General features: G+C 43.1%; 1 protein-coding gene across 2 annotated transcripts in view; it reads left to right on the top strand.

The window, feature by feature from the left end:
• LOC123511237 (cell surface glycoprotein 1-like) overlaps positions 1–19,094 on the top strand; it is a 36,789-nt gene that overhangs the window by 15,948 nt on the left and 1,747 nt on the right. For both annotated transcript variants that reach the window (XM_045266938.1, XM_045266937.1), the window contains exons 2-4: positions 9,126–10,292; positions 12,745–12,864; positions 18,874–19,042. In XM_045266938.1, the coding sequence (XP_045122873.1) occupies positions 9,284–10,292; positions 12,745–12,864; positions 18,874–19,042 (1,298 nt within the window). In that variant the 5' untranslated portion in view covers positions 9,126–9,283. The remainder of the gene's footprint in view (positions 1–9,125; positions 10,293–12,744; positions 12,865–18,873; positions 19,043–19,094) is intronic.

The raw sequence follows: 19,094 nt of genomic DNA, 5'->3' as shown, positions 1-19,094 counted from the left end.
CTCCTCCTCCTCCTCCTCCTCCTCCTCCTCCTCCTCACGCTATAATATTTGAGGGGGGGAAGGGAATTGGGGATAGACAGTGAAGGTTATGGCAACTTTCATTACTAACCTATTTCGTGTATGTGTAGGTTTGGTTGGGTTGAATTGGGTTGGGTTGGGTTGGGCTGGGTTGAATTGAGTTGAGTTGAGTTGGGTTGGGTTGGGTTGGGTTTGGTTTGGTTGGTTGGGTTGGGTTGGGTTGGGCTGAATTACAAAAAACAAAGCGTCTACATGCTAAAAAAAAAAAAAAAGGAAGAAAAAGGGCAATATATGTAAAGAAAGATGAAAAAAAGAGGAAATAAGAGAAAGGCATATACTTGTAAAAAGAAAAGAAAAGAAAGGAAAAATAAAGAAAAGAGAAAAAAACGAGGAAATAAAAAAAACATTCACAAATAAAAAAAAGAAAAAAAGGAAAAATAAAGAAAAAATCTACATTGAAAAAAGAAAAAAGAAAAAGATGAAAAAGAGGAAACAAAAACTTCTACATATAAAAAAGAAAAAAACAAACAATGGTCACGAAGTACAAAGAAATGATTGTCACGCGAAGTTTCCTTAGATTGCGTCATTAAAGAGGCGTGAACATCCTCAAAAGGCAGGGGAGGGAGGCCAGGCGTGGGAAGGGGAAGGGGAGGGAGAGAGGCAAAGGGAGGAGAAGAGAAGAGAAGGAACGGGGAGAAAAGGGAGGAGGAAGGGAAGAAAAGCGAGGAGCGAGAAAGAGAAGGGAGGCCAGGCACGGGGAGGGGAAAGGAGAGTGGCAAAGTAGAGAGAAGAGAAGAGGAATAGGGAAGGGAAGGGAGAAGAAAAAGGGGAGAGAATGGGTGTAAGAGGAGAGAAGAGAGAAGAAATAGGGAAGGGATGGAAGGAGAGGAGGTAGGAGGAAGGGAAGAGAAAGGAAGAGAAAGGGAAAAGAAGGGAGAGGAGAGTGGAGAGAAGCTGGGGAGAGGTAAAAGGGAGAGAATGGAGGAAGAGAAGGGAAGGGAGGAAGAACAAGAAAGAAACGAGGAGGAAGGGAAAAGAAGGGATGAGGAAGAGGAGAGGAAGGAGGAGGAAAGGAAAGGGAAAGGGAAAGGCATAAGGAGAGAAAACAGAGAAGGAAGAGGAAAGAATGGAGGAAAAAATAGGGGCGGGGGTTAGTTGCTAGGCTTCGATCCTTCCCTCCATCCGTAGCCTCGGTTTCCACTCTTCGGCAAGGCTAATGGTCTCGATTTACATATATTTATTTTCAATGCCCTTGGTTTGGCGTCCTCTGCTGCTAGTTCAGGTCTATTCTTATTCGTTTCTTAGTTTTTATCCGTTTTTTTCATTGTTGTTAAGTTTTGGAATGCGTTTTGAGTCGCCGTCGTACTGTTCTCTCCTGATTGTCGTACTTGTGTTGGTCGTAATAGTTTGTTCGGTTATGTATTTGTTTTAGTCGTAATTTAGTTTTTATCTGGTTTTTTCATTGCTGTTTAGTGTTAGTATGCGTTTTGAGTCGCCGTCGTACTATTCTCTCCTGATTGTCGTACTTTGTGATGGTCGTAATATTTTGTTCAGTTACGCATTTGTTTTAGTCGTACTTTAGTTTATTTATGTATTATTTTCACTGGTTTAGTTTCGGTATGCGTTATGAGTCACCGTCGTACTGTTTTCGCCTGATTGTCGTACTTTGTGGTGGTCGTAATAGTTTGTTGAGTTACGTAATATTATCTGCTTTGTTACCTGCACACGTACTTCCCTTCCTTCCTCATTTTCCCGCGTGCGTCGCTCAATCCGTCGTACAATACCTACTAATTCTCGTACTTCTTGATACAGTCCTCGTAGTATATTTTCTTTTCATATCTTAATTTATTCTGTTGTTCCTTTATCAGTTTACCTTTATAAGCGTTACTTGGCGTTCGTCATACCCCACTAATCCATTCTTGCCTCAGTTAAATGTAGTGTTTGTATTTGGAACCATGCGCGCTTTGGGGTCCGAGGGATCTCCAAGCGCACGGGTTCGAATCTTGTCCACGGTCCGAGTGTAGGTTGGGCTTCCTCACTCGGGGCAACGGTTTCCTAGCGGGTGGGCTTTGAGATAGGAAGTACCCTAAATAGTATCCCTTTTAGCCCAGAAATTCCCGTGAAAAGCCCACATGGTATAAAAAAAAAAAATTTCATTACCATCAATTTATTTTTCCTTTTTTTTTAATTATATCTTTCTCCCTTAGTGCCTTCCTTCTTTGCCTTCACATTCTCTGTACTCGTCTTTGTCCTCGTCCGTTGTATTTTTCGCATTCATTCTTGTATTTTAAAAAGCTTCATCTATATTTCTTTATCTTTCTCTATCTCTATGTTTATCTTTTTTTTTTTTTTTACATCTTCCTTCTCTCTCCACCTTCTCTGTACTCACATTTTATCAGCGTGCCTCTTACTTTATCTCTATTTCTTTATTTTTCTCTATCATTGTCTACAGGTTTATCCTTTTTAACTTTTTATTGTACGTTTACCTTCCTTCCTCTCCACCTCCTCTGCACTCTCATTTATCAGCATCCTTCTTACTTTTCATATTCATTCTCTTACTTTACTAACTTGGTCTCTACTGCTACTTTATTCTCTACCATTTAATTATTTACAGGTTTTCCGCTTTATTTGTACACGTTTACCTTCCTTCCCTCTCCACCTCCTCTCAACTCACATTTTTCATCGTCCGTCGTACCTCTCTCATTCATTCTTGTGCTTTACTAACCCTCATAAATTTCCCGCTATACATTACACACTCGACCTTGCCCTTGTAATGAAACGTTTCCTGGTGCATGCACGAATTATGTACTACTTTAACCTACATTACTACTCATTGTTCTTGCCTCGCCGCCCTCACAGCAGTACTCATTGTTTCCAGTCCTTTATTCATATCACACTCATCTTTAACCCCTTCAGTACTATGACGCGGTTCCATATTCATTCTGGTTACTATTTGGTGATTTTATACAGCTTATGTGGGGATTAAAATAGTGAAGATTCTGGCCATTAATCTTCTGACCTCCATAGCCCCTTCCTAATGTCAATGAAATGGTCTAATCGTACCTAAAACTAAAGGTTAAAATGTGTCCCAGTACAGAAGGGGTAAAAATTTCACGACAGACAAGAGGAAGGACTGATTGACTTCCTCTTCGTAATATCATCTTGTGTCGTGTGTCCTTGGCTGTGTTCCGTGCTTACGAGGAGAGAATGCAGGCTTTTGGGTGCTGGGGATAGGAGATAGGAAGATGTAGGATGTGATAGGATAGCTGGATGAGAGGAATAAGATAGGTTGGGTGGTCGGCAAGGATGGCTGCTGGATTGGAGATAGGTAGGAGAAGGAGGGGCAGTTGATGGGGTGAGGGGTGGTAATGTGGTGGTGTGGTGTTAGAGAAGGAAGGGGAAGAGGAGGGATGGGAAGGAAGGGAATGGGGAGATGGAAAGGGAGGAGAAGGTTGAGTACACGCAGTTATCATTCACGGTAATACACACACACTCTCTCTCTCTCTCTCTCTCTCTCTCTCTCTCTCTCTCTCTCTCTCTCTCTCTCTCTGCTCGTGGCCGTGAGACAAAATTTAGTCTGCCTCGACGCATTCCTATCTCAGTTTTACCCTTGACTCTCTCTCTCTCTCTCTCTCTCTCTCTCTCTCTCTCTCTCTCTCTGCCACACGTACGTGCATTTGTAAGCCGTGAAAGACTGAGGGAGTGGGAGAGAAGGCTGAGGGAGAGGAGAGAAGAAGGAGAGGAGTTGGGGAGAGAGATGGGAAAAGGGGGAAGAGGAAGAGAGAATGATTTACCTGAGTGTCTCATTAAAATTGTGCTTAAAAGAGAGAGAGAGAGAGAGAGAGAGAGAGAGAGAGGAGTCAATCAGTAATGCAGTGGTTCCCAAACTTTTTTCAGCATGTTACCCAATTTAACGTGCCACACTAAGCCTGTGCCTCTCACAAAATGTTGTAACATGGATACATATGGTTAAATTAAAAATACTACAACAACAACCAACATATCACATATTTTACGAAAGTTATTGCATTATCTTATCGCACGCATGCTGACGCCTGTCGCACGGGAGGACAAATTATCGTAATTTGCGATGATTATCGCACGTCTAGCAAAACTGAATAGAGGCAGTCTCAGGCAGTGAGTGACGACTGACGCGTAGCTACTATAGACACGTCGATGAGTCATCAGGGTTACTGAGTGACTCGTGTGATGAAGCATACCTGGATTGCCACACACTAGATACATATTTCTTCTTTTCTAAAATTGTATATTAGTTTTTTTTATGTTTATTGTTATTCGGGTTAACTTTATTGATTATAATTAATTATTATCTATAATAGTTATCTATGATAAATACTAATCATTTATGGTGAATGATTATTCATAATAGGTTTACTTGACTACTTTGCATACTAAGACTAAGTTAACATTAATCCTATTGGCAGGTACTGCAATGCTTTCTTGATTTCCAGAATTCTTCACTTTTATCTTAGTCACCTCTCCATTACCTCCGATGAATTGTTCAATTTCCCCAGGGGTAATTCACTCCAGTTTGGGAACCACTGCAGTAATGGGAGTTTGATAACTGATTAATGTACAACATATGCAAGTTAGTAAGTAAATAAGCAAATAAACAAGATAATGCATTAGCTTTTATACCACTTGTTGTTGTTGTTGTTGTTGTTCCTGATTCATTCATCTTGCTCCCTTGCTTCTTGCCTCGCCTTCACCAGCCCAGCCTCACGCAATCCTCCCCACCGCCAACACGACACACCTTTGTTACGTCTCTCTCTCTCTCGGTTGTCACTTATTTCTATTGCATTTTACCTCCAAGTCGTCCTTCTTTCACCCCTACAGTACATTACTTATACTTTATTCCCACACTTTCTCTTATTTCGACTCCTGTTTTGAGATTATCGCATTGCATGATGGGAAGGAGCGGCTCTTTTTTCCTGCCGGTGGTGATGGTGGTGGTGGTGGTGGTGGTCGTCAGTCTGGCGCCCCTACACCTCCCTCTCTCCCTCTACTCTTTGTTGTGGTTCACGTACTGTTATCGTGATTGCAGTATTACGCCAACCAAGCCCCAGGTTGTTTTTATTTATTTATTTATTTTTCCTTTCTCAATTTAACGCAATGTGTGTCAGAATAGCGTCATCCGTACGTGAAATATTACTATTATTATTATTATTATTATTATTATTATTATTATTATTATTATTATCATTATTATTATCATTATTTCAGGAGGAGTGGGAAGAGGAGGAGGAGGGAAAACAAGATATATTAAAGCATCGGAGAGAGAGAGAGAGAGAGAGAGAGAGAGAGAGAGAGAGAGAGAGAGAGAGAGAGAGAGAGAGAGAGAGCAAGGAAATCTAATTACCTTCCTGGGAGAGATACACTCATAGCCTTCACTATATAGCATAACAGTGTACACAAAGCAAATATAAACTTAACCAAAACATCTTAAAAGTCCGTCCCTAAATACATGTTAGGAAATGTAGTAGAAAATGGATGCATGTCTATAGTAAACTGTTTTGCATATAGAAATCTTATTTGTTCTGTTGGTTATTGTTTTTCATTAAGTGATCTAAAATTGAAATGATTTTGTAACATTGTTTTTGCACTTGTAATTTTATTATTAAAAATGATATTGATTTTAACTTTTACTTTAAACTCTATAGTCGGCATAAACATTTCCTTCTACATTGCCCAGCCTACACCAATGAAAGATCCAAACACCCCAATTTGCAGTGTCCTTACCCAGAAAATGAAGAACACTTCATTGGAAAATTACTTTTTAAAAAATCTAATATAGAGGAAAATAAAGAAATAATATATAATTTTTGGAAAATAAGAGAACATAAAGTAAAAAGGTTAAATAATAATTAATTACAACTACAGACCCAGACAAAAACCAAAGCAAAACACATCAGGAAGTGCCCATATCCAGACTACACTTCCGCCTATCAACTGAACTGAACTGAATACCATGTTCAGGCTATGGCAAGACAGAGCTTAGGAACACGGTGATGAAAACACTACAGCACCCTCGGACTATTTCTGTTTCGGCCGCTAATTTTTTTTTTTTCTCATAAAGAAAACCGAACAAATATTGCTCTACTCATTCCATGCGTGCTTTGGGATCCGAGGGGTCTCCAAGCGCACGGGTTCGAATCCTGTCCACGGTCCGAGTGTAGGTTGAGCTTCCTCACTCGGGGTAACGGTTTCCTAGCGGATGGGCTTTGAGATAGGAGGTACCCCAAAAAGTATCCCCTTTAGCCCATAAATTCCCGTGAAAAGCCGATCGAAAAGGTGCACGAACTTAGAAAAGGTTGAAGAACACTAAACTATACCCTGAGAAAAAAAAAAAAATACAGTAAAAGAGATAAGATAAAGTGACCAGCATCTCTATTATTACGGAGGCTAAGAATAATACCAAGACTAATTAAGTAATTCAGAGATAACGAAACGAACGACGATCACGAGAGCTTCCACGATATCAGTGTGTATGATAAGATGTGATTCCAGATTCCTCGATAGCACTCCGAGTTTCCAAGATACCATTTCAGTTTCCTTGATAGCGATGCGAGTTTCCAAAATGCCGGTGCCGTTCCACGATAGAGATGCCAATCCAGTTTCCACTATAATAATGCGAGTTTCCACGATCAAGATGTAATTCCTGTTTCCACGGTAACTATGCGGGTTTCCACGATGTCGATGCGGTTCCAGTTCTTACGATGCGATTTCACGACACAATTTTGAAGTCCACTTGCCTACACAGCTACTGGGACGAACCCTTTCACCCCGTAAGGGTCCACCCCAGACCCTTGGGTGCGAGTAGAGTGACGCTGCCATCTTCCTGCGCCGCAATTGAAGTTCACTTGCCTACACCGGTACTGGGGCGAACCCTTTCACCCCGTAAGGGTCCACCCCACACCCTTAGGTGCGAGGAGAGTGGCGCTGCCACCTCACTGCGACGCAATTGAAGTTCCCTTGCCTACACAGGTACTGAGACGAACCCTTTCACCCCGTAAGGGTTCACCCCAGACCCTTGAGTGCGAGGAGAGTGACGCTGCCACCTCACTGCGCCTCACACGGGTAGCCATGAGCAATGACCGCCACACACCACTCCCCAAACACTGTCAGTGAGTCCTTTTCACCCCGTAAAGGACCACTGGTATTGTCAGTGCCTGGTGCATGGCGCACAGCGTGCCCTCGTTCATGGCGAGTTGTTCAGCACGGTGTCATTATAAGCAGAGGTCCCGTACACACCACTCACCACCAGACTCTATGCAAGGAGCCCTTATCACCCCTTAAAGGCCCCTCACGGCATCATCTGGTGGACGGTAGACACGGCAGACTGCTTAAGGCGACCCCTTGCCTAGTGTGAGGCGCTGCAAGTTGACGACAACCAGTGAGCTTGAAGCCGCAAAGGAAAATGAGTCCACGTTAACAATGGGATTCCACGACAGGTTGCGATTCCAGTGTCCACGGTAAAGATGTGTTTGTCGAGGATAACGATCCGTTTATCGAGGCTAACGATGCGGCGATGGCGATGGCGAAACGATTCAATGTAGTATTACCTACACAGGTACTGGGACGAAAACTTTTCACCCTGAAAGGGTCAACCCCAGTCCCATGGTTATGAGAGCAGTGACGATGCAACTTTGCAATGCCTCACACGGGTTACCATGAGCAATGACCCGCCACACACCACTACCCAAACACTGTCATAAAGTGAGTCCTTTTAACCTAACCTAACCTAACCTAACGTAAAGGACTACTGGTACTGTCAGTGCCTGGCTCATGGCGCACAGCGTGCCCTCGTTCATGGCGAGTTGTTCAGCCCGGTGTCATTATAAGCAAGGGACCCGTACACACCACTCACCATCAGACTCTATGCAAGGAGCCCTTATCACCCCTTTAGGGCCCCTCACGGCACCATCTGGTGAGTGGTAGACATTGATCTCTTGCTTATGGCGATCCTTGCCTAGTGTGAGGCGCTGCAAGTGGACGATTAGTAGTGAAGCTTGAGGCCACCAAGGAAAAGAAGGACCTGCAGCCAGTTCCCTGCCTTGGGCCCCAGGCCGGACCCCACAGCCACCTCCTTCCCCCGTGCGGCGCCCAAGGCCGTCACGGCCCTCAACAACTTTAGGTCGAAAGTTCTCTATCGTCGTTTAAATTTTGATTTGAATATAAAATCGTCGATGGTAAATGAAAAATAGCTTTGGTCTGAAAGTGTGCAAGAGTTAGCTGATCAATGAAACAAGGTGAGGCAGCTTTGCTCCGGAGTATTTAGAGTACTTTGCATGTTGCTGCCGTGAATGTGCACGTGTTTGTGAATAGAAACAGTAGACCAATGGTAGTTGTGTGACTATTGGGGAACTTTTGAAAATTAGTTAAGCTTCTGGATAGAGTGGATAAGTGCACACAGGTTTGCTTGTCTTATACATAAACTGCCACCTGTAGACATATTTTTTTTCAAACGTGTATCTACGACAAAAAACGCTATAATAGTAGAGTTAGGTTATAACTATGCATTTTTTATTAACCATCTAGCTCTGTTCCTGGGACAAAAATTACTTCTTCCTCAATTGAGGAAGGTTTTGATATGTCTAACGCAACAGCATAAGTTTCACTGAAATTTCTAAAAGAGGATGACCAAGACTCAATAAGGAAAGCCAGATCACCAGTAGAGCGACCTTAACGGAAACCATAATGGCAATCAGATAGAAAATTGTGAAGTGACAGATGTTTAAGAATCTTCCTGTTGAGGATGGATTACAAAACTTTAGATAAGCAAGAGATTAAAGTTATAGGGCTGTAGTTTGAGGGATTAGAACGGTTGCTGTTAACTTTCTTTTGCCCAACACTCTCTTCTCTCCTTCCTCCTCCTTTCTCTGCTGGCGTAGGTACTGTACAGATACAGGTACTAATCAACTAGGTAAGGCTTGCTGCCATCTACTACTCTTACACTGCTGCACTGCTACCAGTCTCCATTTCTACTACTTACTACCAGTAAGAGTTAACACAACAACACAGGAGATAAACCAAGGAGACGCACCATTATTTTTGTAGACGTAACAAAAGTCTCGTTTCTTCTACAGATGTTGCTGCTGCGGCGGCGGCGTTGGTAGTGGCGTTCCTCTGTGTAGCCACGCAGGTATCCGCCAGACCGCAAGAAGTAGGAGACCTGCCGACAGAGGGGGAAGAAAAACCCATTTTATTCCCAAACCAAGACCAGAATGCCGTTAATGAGTTCGAAATGGCCGAGACCGAAGGAGCACAGACCGAACCAGATCTGATTGTGTTAACAGAGACCAACCAGGAGGGCACGGAGATCTCTGAGACCAACACAGACCAAACTGGAGCTTCGGAATCATTTCCAGACCAAATCAGCGAGCCTGAAGCCAGTCCAGACCAGAGTGGTGTACCCGAAAACCCGCAGACCGAAACTGACTTGATGGATTCCCCGAGCTTCGTGTTTGATGAAGGTGACATGACTGAAAAGAAACCAGGCGAAGGTAAAGTGACTTTTCAACCCGAAGGTGATATGGGCGAGATGATTCCGAGTGAATCTGCGACCAAAGTGAGCGAAGATGACATGACGAACGGGGAAAGTGACATATCTGAAGCTATGCCAGGCGATGATGAGATGATGGCAGAACAGAAACCAGATGAAACAGAAGCAACCAAATCAGATCCAAAGCCAGACCATAAAACCACGTCTGAAGCCACGCCGGGTGAAGCTGAAACGTCTGAAATGAAGCCCAGTGAAGCAGACATGACCGCTGAAGCCACACCCAGCGGAAAGGACACCGAGAAGGAGATGACTGAAGGAAGACCGAAGGATACCACTGACCCCAATGAAACTAAAACAAGCCAGAAGGATCAGACACAGACCCAGGAGACCAAACCAAGCCAAGATACACAGTCCACAGCCAAGCCACAGACCGCGAAACCAGCTGAGAAAGAAACCACACGAAGACCACAACCAACCCAGGAGACCACGCCAAGACCAAGACCAAAGCCAACCCAGAAACTGCCCAGACCAAGACCCACCCAAAACCAGACGACGCCCAGACCGAGACCCAGCCAGAAGGAGACGAGACCGAAGCCAAGACCAAGCCCAAGACCCAGCCAGGCGAGCGGAGGTGACGACAAAAAGGACCAACAGCAAGGGAGGCCGTCTAGTGCCAAGCCAGGCCAGAAGGACCCCACCACACAGAACCAGACCTCTACGTGTCGCGAACCTGGCGTGGAGTATCCTAAAGGTGTGTTGTTATTTTTGTTGTTGTTGTTATTGTTGTTGTTTTCTCTTTTTACTGTGCTTGTTGTTTCCTTTCCTTTTTATCTTCTTCCTCCTCCTCCTTCTCCTCTTCTATTTTTCATTATCTTCTTCTTCTTCTTCTTCTTAGTTGTAGTAGTAGTAGTGGTAGTGGTAGTGGTATTATTATTATTGTTATTATTATCATTATTGTTATTGTTATTATTATTATCATTAGTAGTAGTAATAGTAGTAGTAGCAGTAGTAGTAGCAGTAGTAGTAGTTGAAAGAGGGACGGATGAAGGTCAGAGAGAGAGAGAGAGAGAGAGAGAGAGAGAGAGAGAGAGAGAGAGAGAGAGAGATTGTCATCAATTCGTGTATCTGTAATGTCCTTTTTCCTCCCTATTATTATTATTGTTGTCCTATACATACCCTTCTCCCCCCCTTCCTTCCCCCATCCCTTTCTTTCTTTCCCCTCTCCCTCCTTTCCTCCACCTCTCCTGTTTGCCTCTGTTCTCCCTTCTCTTTCCTCTCTTTTTTTTTCCTTCCTCACCTTCCGTTCTCTCTTTCTTCCTTTTATTCTTATCTTTGCTTCTCTTTTGTTTCCTTTCCACCTTCCGCACCTTTCTCTCTCTCTCTCTCTCTCTCTCTCTCTCTCTCTCTCTCTCTCTCTCTCTCTCTCTCTCTCTCTACTTCATAAATATCTTGTCAATACCATCAACTTCCCTTCCCTTCCTTCGCCTCACATTCCCCTTCTTCTCTCCCCTTCCTTCTCCTCCTCCTTCCTTCCCCTCTTCACACATCGGCCTTGACCCTTTCTTCAGGCCATTGCTCCTCTTCCTCCCCTCTCCCCCTCCCCTCATCCCTTCCCCACACGCTCATTCCTTCCCCTCATCCTCTCCCATCCCCCTCTCACCCTCTCTTCTCCCTCTCACCCCCGTTCATAAATTTATGTTTCCCTTCTGATTTCCTGAAAATTTTCCCTCTCTCCCGCTCTTTTCCTCCCCTCTCTCTCTCTTCCTCACTGTCTCCCTCTCCTTCTCCCTCTCCCTCCCTCCTCTCTCTCTCTCTCTCTCTCTCTCTCTCTCTCTCTCTCTCTCTCTCTCTCTCTCTCTCTCTCTCTCTCTCTCTCTCTCTCTCTCCCTTTTCATCACACTATATGTTTTTTTTTGTGTGTGTTAAATTATAGTTTATCTTTAACAAGCAAAAAGAAAACGGACATGAGGTGGGTCAATGATATGGGTTAAGAGAGAGAGAGAGAGAGAGAGAGAGAGAGAGAGAGAGAGAGAGAGGGAGAGAGCAGTAAGATTGACATGTAAATTCAGTCAAAAGTTATAAATAGAAGTATATATATAATTAGATAGGTTATAGGTGAATGAGTAAATGTGCAAATAAGTGTATTGATAAAGCAAATTATTCATGTAAAATAGAATGAACAGACAGCTTTTATTTTTAAGTCTCCCTTTACAAATCCTCTCGATTCTTTCCTCCCTTCCTTTAACCCCTTCAGTACCATGACGCGTTTTAACATTTATTGTGGTTACTATTCTGGTTATTTTTTAGTGATTTTATACAGCTTCAGAAATTTACGTAAAGGATTAGAATAGTGAAGACTCTGGCCATTAATCTTCTCACCTCTATACACCCTTCTGATAAAAATGACATCGTCTAATCACACCAAATATTCATGATAAAAATGCGTTCCAGTACTGAAGGGGTTAAAAACACTCAACTTTCCTTCCTTTACTTTACAAAACACTTTCAAATCTCTCCTTTTCCTCCGCTTCCTTCACAATGATCATTTATATTTCCGTCTCTTCGTTCACAAAACTTCTCGATTCTCTCCTACTTTCCTTTTAAAACACTCAACTTTCCTTCCTTTACTTTACAAAACACTTTCAAATCTCTCCTCTTCCTCCATTTCCTTCACAATGATCACTTATATTTCCCTCTCTTCGTTTACAAACTTCTCGATTCTTTCCTACTTTCCTTCAAAAACACTTAATTTTCTTCCCTTTCCATTAAAAGCACCCTAAAATCTCTCCTCTTTCTCCACTTCCTTCACAACGATCCTCTATATTTCTTTCCCTTTCCCTTCGTTCACAAACGTCTCAATTCTTTTCTCCACCTTCAGTTCCTTCCCTCCTTTACAAACACAATTATTTTCCTCCCCTCGTTCACAAACCTCAGTTATTTCCCCCTCCACCCTTAATTACCACCTCATTCTCTACCCCTGCTCTTTTACAAACACAATTATTTTCCTCCCTTCGTTCATAAACTTCAATTTTTCCCCTCCACCCTCAATTACCACCTTATTCTCTACCCTGCATGCTCCTTCACAAAGAATCAAATATTTACCTTCCTTCATTCACAAACCTCAATAATAATCCCTTTCATCCTCAATTACCACTCTATCCCTTCTGCTTTACAAATACCTCAGTTTCATCTCTTTACTGCAGGAATCACCTTCGACGAGCTGCGGGCGGCGCTGGAGGAGGCCCGTGTGCTTCTGATAGACGTGAGGCAGCCCTGGGAACTTCGCGAGACGGGCCGCCTTCCCTGGAGCTACAACTTGCCGCGTGAGTGACGGGGCGAGTGGGAGGCAGATGGAAAAGGTCATGAGGGAGATGCGTGGTTGTGGTGACGAGAGGCTAAAGTATAGTGATGAGAGGCTAAAGGATGCTGGTTAGAGAGGAAACATAAGAACAAAGAGAATTGATAGCACTATATATACATGACTTCTATATACGCCGCATCTCCACTACTTGGGATTCTAAAGGTAAAGTAGGTGATGAGAGGCTGAAGAAGGCTGGTTTTAGAGAGAACATAGAACATAAGAATGCGTATAGAGAGAATTGATAGCACTCTATATGACTTCTATATACGCCGCATCTCCACTAGTTTCTAATGAGGCTGAAGAAGGCTGGTTTTAGAGAGAACATAGAACAAGAATACATAATAGAGATAATTGATAGCACTATATATGACTCTACGCCGCATCTCTGTTACTTATGTTGATGTGGCACTGGTGTCTTCTAAGGGTATTTCTACGGTCCTAGTGATAGATTAACCCGTTCAATACTGGGACACATTTTTACCTTGAGATTTGTGTACGATTAGACCATTTTATTGACATTAGAAAGGGTCTATGGAGGTCAAAAGATTAAGCACCACAGTCTTCACAATTTTAATCCCCCGCATAAGTTTCTGAAGCTGTATAGAATCGCCAAATAGTAAGCAGAATGAATGTAGAAATGCATCATGGCACTGAAGGGGTTAATAAGATTTTCTATATTATCAAGAGGAGAAACACAATCTTGACAACCCGGCTCATCACCTTCCTTCCTTCCTTCCTTCCTTCCTTCCTTCCAAGTGTTAGGTATAGTGCTCACAGGAACGCACCAGGCGGCAGAGCACACCACCATTGTGTCAAGCATAGAATGGGTAGAGAGAATGGTTGGTGTGGAGTCGGTGGAGGACAGTAGGTGAAGACAAATAGACTGGCCTTCCGAGTGTCTCTTTTCTCTTCACCGGATTGATTAAAGAATACAGAGAGAGAGAGAGAGAGAGAGAGAGAGAGAGAGAGAGAGAGAGAGAGAAAAGTTCTCTTCAATACGCCTTGTCATCCGTTCACTTATTGTTTGTTGTTGTTGTTGTTGTTTGTTATTCGTATTGATTTCATTGTCTGTGTTTTGTTAAGGAAGGAAATCAATGCAGTGTTATTTATTCTTGTTGTCTGCCCCTCTCTCTCTCTCTCTCTCTCTCTCTCTCTCTCTCTCTCTCTCTGTTGTCTTGTTTCCCTTTTGTGGGTCGCTTAAAGGTGGAGGAAAGTAGGGAAGCTGAAAGTAAAGGGAAGGAGTGAATGCATTTGAAACTCTCCCCCGCTCTCTCCCCTCCTCTTACACACCTTCATCCCACGCTCACCCCCCCCCACCACCTCTCTATCTTCCTTTCTCCTATTCCAGCCCTATCCTATTCTTTTCCTTTCAGTTTTGCTATGTTACTTGTCTTCCAGTTTCATCTCTCTCTCTCTCTCTCTCTCTCTCTCTCTCTCTCTCTCTCTCTCTCTCTCTCTCTCTCTCTCTTCTTTTCCATGTTTTGTCTTTTTCTAGCCTGATTTTATTCACTTCCTGGTTTATCACTTTTTTTTCTTCTTCCATTCCACTTCTTATTCTTCTTCCTGTTCTCATTTTTTCTTTCTTTTTTTTTCAGTTGTTTTCTTTGCTGTACTTTTATTTCCCTTCCACGTCTCTTTTCCTTCTAATCCAGTTTCAACTCTTCTTTCTTTTTTCCAGATTTGTCTCTCTATTTGTTTCTTATTCTTATTCTTCTTTCTATCAGTTTCCCAGTCCGTTCTCTCTCTCTCTCTCTCTCTCTCTCTCTCTCTCTCTCTCTCTCTCTCTCTCTCTCTCTCTCTCTCTCTCTCTCTCTCTCTCTCTCTCTCTCTCTCTCTCTCTCTCTCTCTCTCCTTTATCTCCCTTCATCTTTTCCATTATTCTCTCTCTCTCTCTCTCTCTCTCTCTCTCTCTCTCTCTCTCTCTCTCTCTCTTTGACTAAAAGTATCGTACTCTCTCCTCCTCCTCCTCCTCCTCCTCCTCCTCCTCCTTTTCCTCTTTTTCCTCCTCCTTTCCTCCTCCTCCTCCTCCTCCTCGAAAGGACCAAGAGATCTGTTGCTGTTTGGCTTTCCTTTGTATTCCTCCTCCTCCTCCTCCTCCTCCTCCTCCTCCTCCTCCTCCTCCTCCTCCTCCTCCTCCTCCTCCTCCTCCTTTTTCCTCCTCCTTTCCTCCTCCTCCTCCTCCTCCTCCTCCTCCTCCTCCTCCTCCTCCTCCTTCTTTTCTTCCTCCTTTCCTCCTCCTCCTCCTTTTCCTCCTCCTCCTCCTCCTCCTCCTCCTCCTCCTTCTCCTCCTCCTCATCCTCTTTAAATTCTAGTGTTGGTGCGAATCATTAACGAAAAAAACGTGCTTGTGTTAGATTAGTAATGAAAATATTCGAATTTGTGTTCCAGATGTGAATAGTAATTGTGATTCTTTTATTTATTCATTTATTTATTTATTTATTTATTGATGTGTGTGTGTGTGTGTGTGTGTGTGTGTGTGTGTGTGTGTGTGTGTGTGTGTGTGTGTGTGTGTGTGTGTGTGTGTGTGTGTGTGTGTGTGTGTGTGTTTGCTTGTTTATCTATTTTTTTCCCATTCTGTTTACCATCCAGCCTCCAGTTCTCCCTTTCCTCTCTCTCTCTCTCTCTCTCTCTCTCTCTCTCTCTCTCTCTCTCTCTCTCTCTCTCTCTCTCTCTTTTTTTTTTTTTATTTAAACAGGTGGTTATATATATTACATGGGACAGTTAAATGTGCCTATGCTAAAGCTCATCCTTGCCGTAGGTGAGCTATCTTAAAGCTACTGCCCTTACACTTACATTATAAACAAATTGTAATGTAGTAATAACTAAACTTAATTTTAACAGATATTATTAGATGAATAACTGAAAATACTATGTACATCCTAGGCGAAGCATTATGTACAAAATTGACATTAAGGAGGGTGTAGACGCAGCCACCTATGGGCTGCTACCTTAATTTGCTGTGTGGACAGGCCCCTCACATCCACATCTGTAATGAGCTCGTTCCACCACACCACCGCTGCTGATGTAAAGGCACGCTGGTGAGTAGAGCTATGGGACCTCGGGACTTCCAGGAGGAGGTCATTGGCCGACACCGTCTCTCTCTCTCTCTCTCTCTCTCTCTCTCTCTCTCTCTCTCTCTCTCTCTCTCTCTCTCTCTCATCAAAACACGGCAAATCTCAACACACACACACAGACACACACACACTTGCTCGCTTGCTTGCATATGAGCGTACGTGTGTGTGTGTGTGTGTGTGTGTGTGTGTGTGTGTGTGTGTGTTTTCAGTGGAAGCTAAATACAGCACGGGGACATTAAAGGATGACCTCGCCTCTGTGTGTGTGTGTGTGTGTGTGTGTGTGTGTGTGTGTGTGTGTAGCTTTCATTCAGCTTGCTCTCAGACTGCTTAAGAAGAGAGAGAGAGAGAGAGAGAGAGAGAGAGAGAGAGAGAGAGAGAGAGAGAGAGAGAGAGGAGGGGGGGGGAAAGAAAAGGCTTCGTGGAAATTCACTTTATTTTTAAGATTAATGTTCGCTTGACAAAGGAAAGAAGTAAGAAAGGAAGGAAGGAGGGAAGGAAGGAAGGAAGGAAAATTGAGAGTGAATAATAAAAATAAAAAAAAACGCGACTCTAACAGAAATGAAGAAGATGAGAAAGCAAGGAAGAAAATAATTAAGAAATAAACTACAACACTACAAAAAAGGAAGAAAGAGATGAAAGAAGGAAGGAAGAAAGAAACGGAACTATATATAAAGAAAGGAGGGAAGGAAAGGCGGAATGAATGGAGAGAAAGGGAGAGAGAAAAGATGATAATACAACCGCAAAGAAAGGAAGGAAGATAGGAAGGAAGGAAGGAAGGAAGGAAGGAAGGAAACAAGGAAGGAAGGAGAAAAAGAATAAAGAAAGAAAGCAACATAGCACAGCCTCGTCCAAATAAAACAAACAATTCTGAACAAAAACACGCAGAGAAATAAATTAACAAATAAAGAAAGAAAATAAAGAAAACGTATTATGATTGTTCTCTCATTTTTAAACATTATTTGCGTACATTTTCATCATTAATTTCTCTCTCTCTCTCTCTCTCTCTCTCTCTCTCTCTCTCTCTCTCTCTCTCTCTCTCTCTCTCTCCCGTCCCAATACCAATATTTTTTTTATTTATTCGTGTATTTTGTATCTGTCTATCGATTTATTTCATTTTATATTTGTTTATTTATTTCTCTTGTTGGTTTTTGAAGAGAAGAAGAAATTTTACGCCTGTTATCTTTTATTCCTGTTGTTTTCATCTCTCATTCCTTTCCCTTCTCTCACATTTCCCTTCTTTCTTCTCCCTCATACACCCTTTTCTTCTTCCTCCATTCTTTCCTCAGTTTACATTCTTCCCTCTCCTTCCTTACACATTCTTCCGTCCTCTCATCCTCTCACATTACCTCTCCCACACTCCCATCCCTTTCTCTTTCCATCTTTCTCACATCCTTTTCATTCCTCCTCGTTGCATCTCCTTCTCTCACCCTTCATTCCCTCTCCTTCACTCACATGTCACATCTTCTTTTCTCTCTCATCCCTCCACATTTCTCGTGCTCTATCTCTCACATTCCACCATCAAGATATTTATCCCATCCTTTTTGCTACACACACACACACACACACACACACACACACACACACACACACACACACACACACAGGATCTCTCTCTCTCTCTCTCTCTCTCTCTCTCTCTCTCTCTCTCTCTGGGACTTGCATATAAGTGGGCCTTTTTGTTTAATCGTTTTTTTGTTGCTCTTGGCCAAATTTCCCTCTTACATAAGATAAATTCTGCCTTTCCTCTCAGTCTCCACAGCACATCTTATATTTCCCTCTGTTCTCCCTCTTTCACCTCGTACGTTCACCACAGCAGCCTTCCCCAGCACTCACATCTTACACCCTCTCACGACACTCATCCTCCACATTTCTCTTCCTCCCATCTCTCACATCCCTTCATCTCCCCTTTCCTTTCATCCTCCATAGTATATCTCCCTCTCATCCCCCCACCTGTTTTCCTTCTTTCATCCTATCGCACACCTTATTCCCTGTTACATCACTCTCATCCTCCACATTTCTCTTCCCCCCATCTCTCACTTCCCATCCTCTCCACTTTCTTTTCATCCTCCACAGCCTATCTCCCTCTCATTCCCTCCATGTTTTCCTTCTTACACCCCCACGCACACCTTATATCCTGTCATATTACTCTCATCCTCCACATTTCTTTTCCTCCATCCCACACATCCCATCATCTCCCTTTCCTTCTCATCTTTTACAGCCTGTTTTCCTCTCATTCCCCTCTATTTTTCTTCTTTTATCCCCTCGCACACCTTATTCCCTCTCACATCACTCTCATCCTTCCACATTTTCTTCCCCATCCCTCACATCCCGTCATCTCCTCCTCATCTTTTACAACCTCATTTCTCTCTTTTCTCCTTCTTTCACCTAGTAGGAAAATAAGAACGTGAAAAAATAAGGGAAGCTGCAATAGACTGTCAGGCTTACACGTGGCAGTCCCTGTATGAACAAAACTACTTGATTCTATCTATCATCCCCCATCTATAAATTTGCCTAATCTTCTTTTAAAGCTCTCTATTCAATCAGCACTAACAACATAATTACTGAGTTCTTTTCCATCCATCAATCACTTAGAGAACCAGCTCCTTCCTATTTCTTTCCTAAGCCTGAATTTATCAAGCTTAACTTCTTCAATATCATGACGCGTCTTCATATTCATTCTGCTTACTATATGGCGATTTTATACAGCTTCAGAAACTTATGTGGGGATTAAAATAGTGAAAACTGTGAACCATTAACCTTCTGAGCCCCCATAAACCCTTTCTAATGTAAATAAAATCGTCTAATCATATCCAAAACTCATAGTAAAAAATGCGCCCCAGTAGTGAAGGGATTAAGCCCACCAGCAGCCCTTCCCCACTCACACCTCCCTTCCACAGTGCCGGAGATCGAGGAGGCTGTGGGACTGAGTGAGAACGCCTTCATGGAGCGGTATGGATTTCCTAAGCCACTCCCGGAGGACAAGAACGTGGTGCTGACATGCAGGTCTGGCAGGAGGATACGCGTGGCTTGGGACCTGCTGGAGCCTTATGGGTACTGCGACGTCAGGTGAGTGCGAGGAGGCGTGGCTATAGGCGTGATTTGGAGGTAGAGAAGCAGA

Source organism: Portunus trituberculatus, chromosome 31 (genome assembly GCF_017591435.1).
Source record: "Portunus trituberculatus isolate SZX2019 chromosome 31, ASM1759143v1, whole genome shotgun sequence".
NCBI lineage: Eukaryota > Metazoa > Arthropoda > Malacostraca > Decapoda > Portunidae > Portunus > Portunus trituberculatus.
This window is presented reverse-complemented; position numbering and strand designations above follow the sequence as displayed.